Raw genomic sequence first — 15,080 nt, 5'->3', positions numbered from 1 at the left:
GTCCCTGAGCTTTATCCACCTATATGTCTGATTTATGAAAGCTTAGTATCGCCGTGACCTGCACAGATGTAACACGACGTAATGTAACTCAATAAAAAATGTCTGGTTCATGTCTCCGTCCATTCCAGGTCCAGGTGGCTGAAGCAGCCGGATGGAGACTCCAACGAGCTCTTCAGGATGGTGGCGGAGATCTTCATCCTCTGGTGCAAGTCCCATGTAAGTCTTACTATTCAATCAAGAAGTCATATCACAATATGACGTTTGATAACAGTATGCTGGTCTTAAAGGGTTGTCTTTCTTGATTAATGTCTTTTCTTTCTCCTCTGAACCCAGAACTTTAAGCGTGAGGAGCAAAACTTTGTGGTTCAGAATGAGATCAACAATTTGGGCTTCCTGACTGGAGAGGGCAAGGCGAAGATGTCCAAGGTAAATGTAATGCATTACATGTGGTATGGGTGAAGACAAAATATTTGATATTGCCGATGGTTAGCTTTATGAAAAAGACTTATGAAAGTGATTGGGGCAAAAAAAAGAATTCTTGATTAACTTGATTAGTAAAAACATCTTTGTAGCAAAGCTTAATTTAATCCAACAATTAATTCATTCTTTTTGTATCCAAAGCCCAATGCATCTTGTTCTTCTGCTCAATTTTAGGCCAGAAACTATTAAAAACTTCTCAACGAGTCATATTGAAGTTTTTTCATTACGAAGATCATGGGCACTGTAGTTTATTTCAAGTCAATCGGACATAAACGCTCCAGTCGTAAATACTCACTTAAGCACCAAATGTGTATTTATTTGTGGCAAAAATAGCAAATGTTACTAAAACAAGTGAAAAACAGGCTAAGAACTACAGTAGCCAGCTGTTTGAGAAAAATACTCGGCCATTTTTAAACGGATACTTTTATATTTGTGAGCCATTTCTTTAATATTTACCTCTTTAGCTAAAAGGGCTAGCGGGACTGAGTACCACAAATGTCAGGGGAGTCTAAGTATTGAGAGACTGAATGACCTATAAAATATTAAAGAAATCACTTCAATTAAACAGGCATTTATTCATTTATTTCCTTTAGTTTTTACTTGGGAACAGTAGCAATCAACACTGACAAATCTTCCGTCTGCATGAACTTCATGTGGGTCCGTAATTGAGCTCTGCAAACCTGAAATGTCATCGTCTGGCCAATAAATACTTAAGTTATTAGCATTGCGCTAATGGTTTAGGTTTTCAGACAGTAAAGATCTGAATTCAAGCCCGTTAAGCTTTAAGAGAGTGTAGGTAACGTTTACTCAGTGAAGGCGAGGCAGCTCACAGGCCTCCCAAGATGAATAACCTTTCTGTGGAAGAGGGGACGTCTTCATTCTGTAAGACAGATGTCCTGTGATGAACCCAGGAGATGGGCCAGAGTACATCTTAGTTCTCTCTGGCTTCATGTTGGACTTGTCTCACTCCTCACCTGCTGTCCTATTCACGGTGTCAGCACTTTGCAAAAGCTGAACACGACCTGAATACTTTACCTGACGGGATCCACTTGCGCTCCGTTTTTTTGCTACAGACTTCGCTAATGAGAGGAAAAGTCCTTCGAAGCACTTCTCCTGGGTTTTTAATAGACATGTGCTGAGCACAGTGAATATGTAGACGGGAGATGTTCTACAAATCAACCGTATGAGTTCAAACCTCTCAAATTCACCTCCACATCGAGGGTTTACGACGTGACACTTCATGCGGATAATTTGTTGTGGTAAAGTCGGGTCATATATCTGGATGTTGGCGGTGTTTGGTCCAGCAGTCGCTCAACAAGCTGTCACTGTGGGAGTTTGTTGTTTATTTGTTTTGGCGGAGCCGGACACTTTATTTATTTGCGCTCTTGGGTTGTTTTTGACGCAATAGCTCACAGTGGAGCAAATCTCCTCAGCTCTTGATCCCGGATGACTGCTTGTATATTGCGTATACAGTACAATAATAAATAAACACGATAAACCAAAGAACAAAACGCATACAATAATAGACTGTTGCACAACCGGATGGTATTTGAGTGAGCTGGATTATTTTTGCTCTCTAAATCCCATTGATGATAAAAGTTTATGATAATACTTTTTATTTTTTCCTGTGGCACAAGTCAAGCATGAAATGCAACACAAAGAGCTGTAGATAAAAAGCAAAAACTAATCATATTTACAATAAAATAATTAAACAAGGACAATGAAATAGCATAAAGTTAAATTACAAATACAAGATAGGGCAAGTTGAAATAATTGTGAGGAAGTAACCAGTGTTAAAAAGGTATGTCTTTTAAGATTTAATTCTCTCCTTCCTCTCTGTAGTCTGGGGGCGACCAGGAGAGGAAGCACAAGCGGCGTCGAGGCGAGTACTACTCCATCCAGACCTCCCTTATCGTCGCTGCACTGAAGAAATTGCTCCCCATCGGCCTCAACATGTGCACCCCAGGAGACCAGGAGCTCATCTCCCTCGCCAAGATACGCTACAGTCTGGTAATGCCTAGTTCACACTACTGGACCCAAGATCAGAGGCCCGTTGGCTCGGCGCTCCCAAGATGAGATACATGTACTTTATATTAAGGCAGAGCGGTGCCTCTTGACCAGTCTTATGTAATCGTCTGGTCGTTCTTTGCATCACAGACTTCAGCTTTTATTTCATTATGCTGGGGATTATTTAGAGGGAGTTTAAAAGAATTGAGGAAGTTTTGTTGTGATGCAAATTAAAGCCCTTAACCAACTATAAATGTCTTCTTTGGTGCGGTACACATTCAGTGAGTTATGGAATTACAAATGTGTTTCAAATGTTGTCCAATGTGATAGCTTAATACAGAAATAGAAGCACCCTGTCCATTTACTTTTAAAGTCTTCTACTAATAGGGTATTAACAATGCATTTCTTACTCTGATATGAATACCCTTTCGCTTCATAGAAAGACACAGACGATGAGGTGAAGGAGCACTTGCGTCAGAATTTCCATCTTCAGGACAAGGTGAGACGATGAGAAGATCAGTTTCAGTGATACAAGTACAACGCTGCTGTTTCTTTATTGATTTTGAGTGTGAATGTGTCGTAGTCTGATGACCCAGCGGTTCAGTGGCAGCTGAACTTGTACCACGACGTGGTGGTGAAGAGCGAGGAACCTGCAAACTCGGAACACACGGTGGACCGAGTGCAGAGCATCTCAGCTGCAGTCTTCCACCTGGAGCAGGTAGAAACATACACAACAATTCATCACAGGACGTCCTTTCAGACACAAAATCTATATCTGCTCAGGTGACACATTATGGCACGAAAGGCAGCTTTGATTATTAGGCAACAATCTATTCAAATCATGTCCTGTTTTTCTGTCTTTTATTTTATTTTGAATTAGAACAATTTGGGGTTTGGGACTGTTGTTTGGACATAACAAGCAGTTTGGAAACAGATTAATTGATAATGAAGATCTTCATTTGTTGCTGCAATACAGTAGCAAGCATATAGCATCTTTGTCACTACACAACTGGTCCCCACTTTGCGTTTCACCGTCGTCATTGCTTCATCCCTCAGGTGGAGCAGCCTCTGAGAAATAAGAAGTGTTTCAGGCAGAAGCTCCTGTCCAAACAGCGTAAGCGTGCCGTGGTGGCGTGTTTCCGCATGGCTCCACTCTACAATCTACCCAGGTGATTTACAATGTCAATAATGCAATATTGACATAAAAACCCAATTAAGACATTGCTTTATCTCAATCTAACCGAACATAACAGGCAATCACCGAGTAGTCGTCGGGGGGGTTGGGGCATTTTATTTCTGGATTGTGTGTCCATGTAAACCCCTCATCACCTCCCTAATGACATTCTCTCCTCTGTGTTGTTTTCTTGCATAACACTACCTCATCCTCCCTCAGATACAAAAATAATAATTACTTCCTGAATGGCTATCGGGAGGTTTGGCTGGAAAGGGCATTCAAAGCCTCCAGCTTTGACCGCCTGTTCTCCCTGCTGACGGTAAAGTGAAACTACAGGGCGAATGCTTCATCAGTTCAATCCCCCCCCTTCATCCACCAGGCTGTGGACCGACCTCTGCCTACCTGCCAACCAATTGTTTCTACACTGTTGATTCTGATTGGTCAGCTAGCATGAGCCCCAGAATTGACCGAAAAAACAAACTTATTTGGAAAGCGGAAACACACTGCAAGCTGCAGGCCTTTGTTTCATTTCAGGTGTGCAAGGAAGGATTGAAGAAAGGAGAGAGGAAGAAAGACAGAAAGAAAGAAAGAAATCTATTCAAAACAATTTTGACGTTTATTAGTTGACTACCTGGTTTACAAAAGTATGTTTGATTACAGTACTATACAGTATAAAAACTGTTTCATGTTATTTTGGTTCCTGCTCTTAAAGATCTGTTTTTTCAAAAGTTGTGTAGTGTTACGACACATATGTGCATCTTTTTTAAATATTTCTTTCTAATAATTGCAAGAAACAAAGTTGTCGATGCACCTATTTGTTGGAAAACTGCATATTTCCCCTAAAGTGTGCATGCTCCTCTAATGAATTTTACAACCTGATGGAAGGAACTGTAGTTATTTCAGAGACCAAACGTGACCAGTCAGAAGAGCCAGTGGGTCCCACATTGACCAATCACCCCCCCCTGCCTGAAATGCAATTCCTGTAACCCCTTCCCCTCCTTCATCTCTCCTTCCTGTCTCCTCCAAAAACTCACCAGAACCCAACCCTAATGCCACTGTACCTCCCTCCCCACTACCCTCCATTCCTCCCAACCTCCCCTCACCTCCCCCCTCCCCAGGCATCGCGCTATCAACTTCTTCATCCCGGCCTATCAGAGACTTTGGATAGAGGCAGAGGAGTACTCCTTTGAGGAGAAGCTAGTTCAGGATCTGGCAGTAAGTACTGGGCTCGCCTTGCCCTTGCCCCATGTGCCCTGCGTTGGCGCCCCTCTGCCAGTCCTGTCTGCCGAATGCTTCTTTAGCGCTGCGCCCGTCGAGCCTTGGGAGCGCACCCGGGTGGGGACCTCGCCCAAAGCACCCAGGGGCGGCCCTCGCTCTAGGCGTGCAAAACCCTTCAAACAGAGATCCGTCAGGGGTCAGAGGCTGCATGACCAACTCAGGAGACACAGGGCCAGCTCCGGTGCTCACGTCTCTAGGAAAGCAGGCTATGCCTTTCTGACAGCCGTGGTAAGGAGAGCCTTTGAATTGGAGTCATTAGCTGTTTGGCTGTCAGATCTGGATCCAACCCATCAGTTGTCTTTTCGCTGTACTCTGTAAGTCTGTAGTGTGTAAAGGTGACGTTACAGTACGTTCTGTGGCCGTGACGTCGGTGGCATGCTTGCGTAGTCATGTGAAGATCACATTTCATTAGATCTTTGTACGCAGATGTGCAGCACATTCATAAAGACACTAAAACTGTGCCATTGAATGAGAATAAAGTACAGCCTTAGATACAGTTGCTTCTCGTTGGGGATTTAAAGTCCGTCAAGATTAGTTTGGACTCGTGGACATTTGTGTAGTCCCTCTTTGTAATGCTCCTATACACTGTCAGCGTCATCCTTCATGTTCAAAGTCATATCACCAAATGGCTTACTGCTTGCATCTGTTTGCTGTAACATGCATGTATTTGAACACTGGTTTCAACGCTGTTCATCATCCTCTCTTAACTTCCTTTGCCCTGTCCTTTCCACGGACCACCAGGACATGACAAAAAAAACCGACATCTGCATGCTAGTGCTCGTTGAATGTTACCGACTCTTTACAGGGTTTTTGACACACGTGTGAATGGGCACAATTGTCAGTAGGTTTGTGAAGATAATAAAAAAAAAGATGTTTTATTAGAGGGAAGATTAGTGGTCAGATGAGACAATGCTAACTGTTCTCACCTGTGGACTCCTGCAGAAAACCCCAATGAAAATTGTGGAGGAGGAGGAAGAGGAGGTGGCTGAGATCCAGCCAGACCCTCTTCACCAACTCATCCTCCACTTCAGCCACAACGCTCTGACAGAGAGAAGGTGAGAGAGTCAAGCTGCTGAACATGAGTCTATGTAACAGTGAGCATGCATTTGAAATTCTGTCATATTTCTTTCAATGAGCTTAACGGTAACGATGGAAGATGTTTCACAATTCTGGTGTATGTGTGGTTTAGTTAAAATGTGCTACTTTGAGCTTTTGAATTTCAATAAATCATTTCCTCTTTAAGAAGTCAACTGACTCTAGAGTGACATACTGTAAATATGATTTAATCACTGAGGTTGTAGTACTTACATTGTTAAACAAATATAATTGTATGTACTCCTGTTGTATGTAGTATAAAATATAACAATAAAACATGTTTTGATACTTCTTTTCAGTCACTTGGAAGAAGATCCTTTGTATATTGCGTATGCAGACATGATGGCAAAGGTAGTGGCCTTTAAGTTATTTTTTATGTTTAATAATTGAATCATTCTGGAAAGACTTGATTTAACGTCATGAATGTTGACCTTTGTGTCTTCAGAGCTGTGCAGAGGATGAGGAGGAAGAAGAGGAAGGGAAAGAAAAGACTTTTGAGGTGTGCTCTCATAACAAAGTCTGTGTTACATTCTTAAAAAAGTCACCTTGAAATACTCAGAACAGGTACATTAAAGCTCATGCTGATGATGCTGATGATGATGACTGCGGTGCGTTTGTGCTGCTCCTCAGGAAAAAGAGATGGAAAAGCAAAAGATCCTGTATCAGCAGGCGAGGCTGCACGCCCGTGGGGCCGCAGAGATGGTGCTACAGATGAGCAGCGCCAGTAAAGGTAACGATGAGCTGGTCGTTTCTGCGGCTCAACATTGTGCAGACACTTTAAAGGAAATCATTCTGTAACCTTTCTGCTGTTTTACAAGCTCTTTTTTTTTTTCTGGGGAGCTTTAGCTCCGTTAAGTTTAAATGCATTTAAAAGGTTTTTCATTGATGACGAGAATAAAATTCTGAAGTAAACTATGAATATGTATGAGACCATAAAAGTGACAACACAAAAAAGCTAACCTGCCATCTAAAACATAATGTAATATGTTTTTGGTACCCTGAAATGTATCCTTGCCATTGGCACACAGACTCGTTTAAAGACCCTCTGATCTGCTGCTGGGATTTATCCTTCATTATCAGTCAAACTTCTGTCCTCCATGTTTGTTGACTTTCAGCTTTTATCTTGCTCTTTTTAATCAGGACGTCTGGGCCCCATGGTGACCTGCACCCTCAAACTAGGAATCTCCATCTTAAATGGAGGCAATGTGCAAGTTCAGCAGGTCAGATCATGCAGCTGAAATATCCAATTATATTCATCTTTTTGTCCTATTTACTGTGTCGTTCTTATTCTTCTGTCCAACCATCAACATATTCAGAAACCACACTGGAGTAGCGCCTGTTTTCGACAGTAGGATGTTTAATGCATTTCATCTCTTATCCCAGAAAATGCTTGATTACCTGAAAGAGAAAAGAGATGCAGGCTTCTTCAAGAGTCTCTCAGGACTGATGCAGTCTTGCAGGTGCTATGCTGTTATGTTATCTATGCCGCAAAAAAAAAATGAATTTCTGTGCTTACGTCGAGTGCTTCTGTTTTACTTTTGAGTTTTCTTTGCCCAGTGTTTTGGACTTGAATGCATTTGAGAGGCAGAACAAAGCAGAAGGACTTGGCATGGCGACAGAGGAAGGTTCAAGTAAGTCCAGAGAAGTCTTTCTAGATGGGCAGGTTTGATTCGACCGGTTTCCCCCGCCTCAGTCTTCTGAGAATCACATTTTTGACAAAGGTTTCTTGTGAAGTTAAGTAAAACACCTTATCGTTTTCCCGTCACTAAACTAATGCTGAACCATGACAACGGCATCACCTAGGTGTCCATGAATGTCCATTGTGAAATGCTTGTTCCTGATTAGTAGTTTCTGTATGGCCCTTGTAGATTAAACAATAAAAAAGGCATCGCTATCAATGTGAATTTTGATTTATACAAATAGTTTGATGCTTGCGCTACAGTCTTGAAGCCATTTCATCAACAGTAAAACAAGCAGGCGTGAGTTTTAGATATATTATGGGACTGTGTAATATTTACTATGGGACTTAATAGAAGTATAAAGCCTCTTTCTGTTAACCTTTGTGATGATATTAAATAATGTATGTATGCTGTCATGTACTTCACAGCAGTGGTTTGTGAGTCTAAAAGGACATGGTCCAGCATTAAAAACAAATCTCTCTCCAACTTTTAACAAACACTCTTCACTTTGACGCTTTTTTCCCCATCAAATGTTCGTCTCTTCATCATTCTGTCCCCAACATTTCCACCGAGTTCTGTGTTTAACAATTCAGTGTTACTACTCGTGTCACTGTTGTGAATTTTTCGCCATGACTAAATACTTAATTAGTTCTCATCTCGTTGGATACAACGTAGACACAACCCAGACACCCCCCCCCTGTCTAAAACTATTCTTTTTAACTGCATGACTTTGTTTTTCACTTGTAGACGATATATTCATAATTCTTTGTATTATAATTCAATGTCCTCTCTTTTTGCTTATGTCTTCGTGTATTGTTTGTCTCCTTCCTGTCATTTAAAAACAAAAAAAAAAAACATCGATGGCAGCCAACTCTCAGCGTGGTAAATAGCACATTTAGATCATCTTGATATGGCTCTGCTTCCACCCTGAATGTCTCCTCCATATCTGTGGTTCATTCTCCCTGCTTTATTTGGTAGCCAGTCTCTCCCTCCCACAGATGTCTGTAGGGACAAACTGCATGCAGAGTGTACACAGAAAGGGGATCTTCAAGAATCCATTGCTTGTCCTTTTGTGTGTTATTTGTTCCCATTCCTTTAATGTTAACATTTAGCTATGCAAATCCTAATACTGATGCTCAAAGCTGCTGTTCTAAGGCTATCAGTGCCACATCTCAAGGGTTTGACTGAAGGTTTGTGGACTCTTCCACAGCCTAAGCAAAGCTTTGTCTTGCTTTGGATTTTGGGCGTATTTCACAAAGCTGGTTTCCATACAGATGTCTAACTTTCACATGGTCTTATCTGCTCACAGAAATGTATCAGTGCTCATTTTGTTTAGCTGACTGGATTATCTGGTTGATCCTTTAAGTAAAATTACGTAAACCACGTCTGTCCACCTGCTCTTTGTCTTGAAATGACACCCTTCATCAAACTCAAACCCCGCCAACATGTGAAAGTTGTCAGGCTTCCTCCAGCTTATGGAAATGTCCAAGTGTTTCGTTGTTGTTTAATATGAGAGCATTTTTACAAAAAAGCACTTTGGATTCAGTTTTAAAGCTGCAATCTAAAGGCCCTGGACTTCAATTATGTATTAAACATGAAAGCTGTCCTGCTTGCCTCATATTAATTGCTTCTGAAGGGATTTTACATATTATTAGGCCTTGTTATGTTGAATATATAAATACTTGTATTACTTTTTGTAGGGTCATAGTTGTCACTAAGATCTCTTTTCTTCTAAGGTTCCAAGGTGCTACAGAATGATGAATTTACTAAAGATCTGTTCCGGTTTTTGCAACTTCTGTGCGAGGGGCACAATGGAGGTGAGCTCGCACTTCTGCTTGTTTTAAAGTCATGCATCTTCATCGGAAACTGGAGCATTGCTTTGTTTGTATAAATTGTTTCTGCACTGCGCCACGATGGCACAGTGATCCATAAGAAGAGGAAGGACATGGATGAGAAAATACTTCTTTTTGTCAGATTTCCAGAACTTCCTGAGAACCCAAACTGGAAACACAACCACAGTCAACATCATTATCAGCACTGTGGACTATCTGCTACGTCTTCAGGTTTGTAAAACACAAATATAAAGAATCTTCACTCACTATTACTTGCGCCCTTATTTTCATTGTCTACCAATGCGATCCTGCTCTCTAGGAATCGATCAGTGACTTCTACTGGTACTACTCCGGCAAAGATGTCATTGATGATCCTGGAAGATTCAACTTCTCCAAAGCTTTATCCGTTGCCAAGCAGATATTCAACTCACTGACTGAGTATATTCAGGTAAGAAGCTGATCCCTCGGTCAACACTATTAAAGCCACAATGTAAAGATTGAAATGACCTTTACAAATATTTCATCTTGTGTTTTTTTCCTTTCTTTGCCATCATCTCTTCCCTACAGGGCCCTTGTATTGGGAACCAGCAGAGTTTAGCTCACAGCAGACTTTGGGATGCAGTTGTTGGCTTCTTGCATGTATTTGCCAACATGCAAATGAAGCTGTCTCAGGTACAATAAACCAAGTAATTGTTCTACTTGAAAAGCATCTCCTTATACAAAAAAAAAAATAGTTCAGCATGAGAGGATACATCTAAAACAAGCAAATCTTTTGTTCAACAGAAGTACTCTCTTCCTTCTTACTCTTTTATCATCTTGTGACCCCAAACATGTATCTCAATATATCTCACATCACTGTCTTAAACCATAGAACATTATGACACATAAAACTATGATAGCTTAGTAATTTGATACGTTTTACACAACTTCTATTGGACTTCTTTAATGATTATCTTGTAGTAAAGGCATTCAAACTCCTCCAGAGTAAAGCTTTAACTGACAGACTCTAATCTCTCTGTAGGACGCCAGTCAGATTGAGCTGTTGAAGCAGCTGATGGATTTACAGAAGGACATGATTGTCATGTTGCTGTCTCTGCTAGAGGGTAAGAGCCTGAAGCTGTCATTTGCTGGCAAAGAAATGAGCAAGAACACAAACATGTCAATACAGTTCAAGCACGCGTCTGTCGTACATAATACATTGTGTTTTTGTGTCATTAGGTAATGTGGTGAACGGAACAATTGGAAAGCAGATGGTGGACACCCTGGTGGAGTCTTCTAGCAACGTGGAGATGATCCTCAAGTTCTTTGATATGTTCCTCAAACTGAAGGACCTGACGTCCTCGGACAGCTTCAGAGAGTATGACCCGGAGTGCAAAGGCATGATTTCAAAGAAGGAGTTCCAGAAGTCAATGGAGAGCCAGATGCAGTACAGCCAGTCTGAGATTGAATTCTTGCTCTCGTGTGCAGAGGCTGATGAGAATGACATGTTCAATTACAAGGAGTTTGTGGAGCGGTTCCACGAGCCGGCCAAAGACATCGGCTTCAACATGGCAGTGCTGCTGACCAACCTGTCGGAACACATGCCACACGACTCCAGACTCGCCACCTTCTTAGACCTCGCAGAGAGTGTACTGAGCTACTTTGAGCCTTATCTGGGTCGTATTGAAATCATGGGCAGCGCAAAGCGGATAGAGAGGGTGTACTTTGAGATCAGCGAGTCGAGCCGTGAGCAGTGGGAGAAGCCACAGGTCAAAGAGTCCAAGCGTCAGTTCATCTTTGATGTGGTCAACGAGGGCACGGAGAGCGAGAAGATGGAGATGTTTGTGAATTTCTGCGAGGACACCATTTTTGAGATGCAGCTGGCCTCGCAGATCTCTGAGCCAGATGTGGTTGAACAGCCTGAGGAGGATGAAGAGGAAGAGGCACACAGTATCCTGGACGAGCTGGATGGAGAGGAAGAGGGCGCCCTGGAGTCTGCCTCAGCCTTCACCACTGCATGCCGCTCAGTCAAGAAGAAGATCGGCCATGTCCGCCAAATCTTTTCTGTTAAAAATGTCCGCAAGCAGTTCAAGAAAATCAAGAAGCTGAGCATCAAGGAGATTATTACTGGCTTCTTCTCCTTCTTCTGGATGCTCTTCATCGGCTTCTTCAAGGGAATCTATGGCCTCATCTTTGGGTTCTTCCACGTCATCTGGTCCTCCATGTTTGGCGGTGGCCTGGTTGAGGGCGCCAAGAACATAAAGGTGACGGACATCCTCGGAAACATGCCTGACCCAACCCAGTTCGGTATCCACGGAGACGTGATTGAAGGAGAGAAAGTGGAGGCCATAGAGTCATCGGGAAGATTAGATACAGCCATGGCACCGGCGGGCGACTTGGAGGTCGATGCGATGTTGGATATACTGTCGAATCCCAAGAAGGAAGGAGGAAAACATGTGGAGCCGGGCCTGGGTGATGTTTCTGAGTTGAGTGCAGAGACCTCCGCCGCCGAACACAAGAAGGTTTGTAGTCACAATTCAATAACTTCATTCGTGTGGTGAATGATTTTTAAACCTGTAGATGTCTGCTGTTTTCAGTCTTTCAGCTAATTCATAATATAATTGTCCCGATACAGAAAGCTGCTGCCAAGCCTGTCGAAATGCCCGAGAACAAACCGGAGAAAGCAGAGTGAGTAAAATGAAGTGTGAGGAAAATGAATTATCATCATATAAAATAAAACAAACTGTTTTGAATACAGCACAGAGAACCAGGAAAAGGAGGATAAGCCAAAGGAGGAGGAGGAGGAGGCGGCCAAGGAGCCAGTGGCGGAGGAGAAGCCCAAGTCCAGATCGAGTCACCCTAAAGACGCGGCGCCGGCCTTCATGTTGAGTATCTTTGCTGTTCTGGAGGTCTACGTGACCAAGATGCTGGTGAGCCCTACTTATACTTTCTTTTAAATAGTTTCAAAATGTCTTGTCTTGTATTGTTTTTTTCAGAAGACATTCCTGTTTTTGTTTTTTTTTCTAAAATGTGCACAGATGAATTACAAAGCAGTTAATCAAACCTTTTCCCTCCAGAACTTCCTGGCCCGTAACTTCTACACGCTGCGTTTCCTGGCTCTGTTTGTGTGTTTTGCCATCAACTTCATTCTTCTCTTCTACAAGGTAACTCAAGTCAAGTGTCCATCCAAATGTAGTGCACATTTGAACTGAAAATCCAGAAAATTGTAGAAAAAAATGCAAAGTGATTTGTATTTCCCTCTACTACTGTTTAGTAGTATGAGTTGATGCATAGAGATAAACAGTTGGTGCTTTTAAACCTTTTCAGAAGAAGAGGGAGCAACAGGATGACCTAATTAAAAGAGCAAGAGAAAACAGTGGAAAAATATGTAGAAAATGCTGAAATCTGGCATTTATATTCAGTCCACACAGATCTAATGTTTTCATTTGCTGACATTTTTATTCTTTTTAGAGGAACGAAAGCTTGATTGTCATTCTCTAAGTCTCTTTCTATTGCATTGCACTTTCTCAATCTACTGTTACAAAAACATTTCGGTGATATTTTGACTTTTTCTGTATTTCTAGTGCTTCAACTCAGATCCACTCACATTGAAATTACTTTCGGTAACCAAAGCAAAAAAAAAACAGTCCTTGTTTTTAAATTGTGATCGTTTCTTCAGTTTCTCAAACTTGTGTTTCTACAACCTAACAACTGTTTTTATTCAACAAAAGAAGCCAAACTTCTCAAATGTCTAACATTGTCTTAACACAAGCAAATTCTTTCAGAGAAAGTTACAAAACTAGACCATTTTTTCCTAATCCTCGTTCCATACAAACGGATGCATAAATGAAGCTAGAGCTGATTTCATGCTTCTCCTCATCGCTGTGCTTTGGGGATACAAAACATATCCCTCGACCTATCCAGCTGTTTCATTGAACTTATTATGTGAACACCTTGATTTCAATGTGATGATCACTAACAATCTGTTCACTAATCTGAAGGACGGGAAGAGTAAAACAAAAAACTATAAAACAAATATGTAGTGGGGAAAAAAAGCCAATGAGATCGTACAGAAACACAGTTAACAGTGCACTGGTGGAGGCACGTACTGTGTTGATGTTACACACCAGCGCCACGAAAACAAAACAACACTGATCATTCACTGTTTATGTGGTGAACACTCTTTGCTTTTTAGGTCACCGGTGAAGCTGATGAAGAAATAGATGAGGATAAAACGTGGGACGGCGAGGAAGATGATGGTGCGAACACATTGTTCGACATGGATGAGTTTGTCCTGCAGGAGAGCACCGGCTACATGTTACCGACCCTGCGCTTCCTGGCTGTATTCCACACAGTCATCTCATTTGTGTGTCTGTTCGGGTACTACTGTCTGAAGGTAGGTATATTTACGATGCTATTACTACTTCACCGAGGCGATAATTCCTGTGTGTAAGCTACAGCTTTAGTTACCCATCTTAATATGTTTGCCACAAGGTTCCTTTGGTGGTGTTCAAGAGGGAGAAAGAGATTGCCAGGAAGCTTGAATTTGATGGTCTCTACATCACCGAACAGCCGGGTGACGATGACATCAAGGGCCAGTGGGATCGACTGGTCATCAACACCCCGTGAGTCACTGGCCTCGTTCACACCCGGCATTAACAGCAGTCTCCAATCTGGATCCTCTTAATGATTTATATGATGGATCATTTAGCAACTTGTCTTTGCGAAGAAAATGGGATTCATTTTTTCATCACCAACACAGATTATCACACAGAACTAGGGGTGAGTACCGAACTCTGTACTTTTAAAAGGCCCCGGTGGAATGACCCCTGCAGCTTGCTCAGGTCACCGTTATTCAGGGAACGTCGAAAGCGGTCGTGTGGGGAAACGGTTCCAAACTCCACGCAGACAATACCCGCTGCAATATTTGTAATGCAAAATGCAAAACTGACCAGTTCCAGATTAGAGAATATTCGGAATTATTAGACGATTAATCGCTAAATGAACTAATCAAGTATTCATCGTTGTTGATACATGTCTTATCAGTCATTCAACAATAATCAAGATAATGGTCATTCCTAGCTGACACATGTTGGATGCAGTTCAGTACATATATTGGACTTTGGGAGTGAATTAAATAGTTTTATCAAACTATTGTATTACACAGAGTCTAACTTCTACTCTCTATTACAGGTCTTTCCCCAGCAACTACTGGGACAAGTTTATCAAGCGCAAGGTGAGAATATTTAAGAAGAATTTCAGGCCAAAGTTACAACATGTAGATACTGACAACTGATCAACCAGACTCTTATACACATTACTAGATGTGGTGAGCATCTCTTTCAGTAAAATGTGTTTTCTATTCATTTATAAGGGCCTTAATGGCAACTTGCCATCATATATCACGTCCTTATTCAATTTAAATTGGTCTTATTGTCATTATTTGACTTGCTCAAGTGATTGGCTAAAGCTTGAAGCACTTTGGAAAAACTGCTTTTCAGTTTGGAACATTTTACAACAATTAAACACAGTTATAGGTCAATTTAAAACCACAAT

General features: G+C 41.7%; 1 protein-coding gene across 1 annotated transcript in view; it reads left to right on the top strand.

Moving 5' to 3' along the window:
- ryr3 (ryanodine receptor 3) overlaps positions 1-15,080 on the top strand; it is a 109,118-nt gene that overhangs the window by 87,994 nt on the left and 6,044 nt on the right. Inside the window, 27 exon segments of the mRNA XM_068708420.1 lie at positions 129-216; positions 334-426; positions 2,323-2,490; positions 2,927-2,986; positions 3,071-3,205; positions 3,544-3,656; positions 4,780-5,167; positions 5,882-5,994; positions 6,334-6,385; positions 6,480-6,533; positions 6,665-6,764; positions 7,175-7,254; positions 7,418-7,494; positions 7,592-7,665; positions 8,581-8,595; positions 9,450-9,530; positions 9,688-9,776; positions 9,865-9,993; positions 10,113-10,217; positions 10,567-10,648; positions 10,764-12,046; positions 12,160-12,212; positions 12,283-12,454; positions 12,602-12,688; positions 13,720-13,920; positions 14,019-14,149; positions 14,718-14,760. Coding sequence (XP_068564521.1) covers positions 129-216; positions 334-426; positions 2,323-2,490; positions 2,927-2,986; positions 3,071-3,205; positions 3,544-3,656; positions 4,780-5,167; positions 5,882-5,994; positions 6,334-6,385; positions 6,480-6,533; positions 6,665-6,764; positions 7,175-7,254; positions 7,418-7,494; positions 7,592-7,665; positions 8,581-8,595; positions 9,450-9,530; positions 9,688-9,776; positions 9,865-9,993; positions 10,113-10,217; positions 10,567-10,648; positions 10,764-12,046; positions 12,160-12,212; positions 12,283-12,454; positions 12,602-12,688; positions 13,720-13,920; positions 14,019-14,149; positions 14,718-14,760 — 4,066 coding nt within the window.

This window comes from Cebidichthys violaceus, unplaced genomic scaffold (assembly GCF_023349555.1).
Source record: "Cebidichthys violaceus isolate CVI_PGR_0920_01 unplaced genomic scaffold, fCebVio1.0.p SCAF_14, whole genome shotgun sequence".
Classification (NCBI taxonomy): Eukaryota; Metazoa; Chordata; class Actinopteri; order Perciformes; family Stichaeidae; genus Cebidichthys; species Cebidichthys violaceus.
This window is presented reverse-complemented; position numbering and strand designations above follow the sequence as displayed.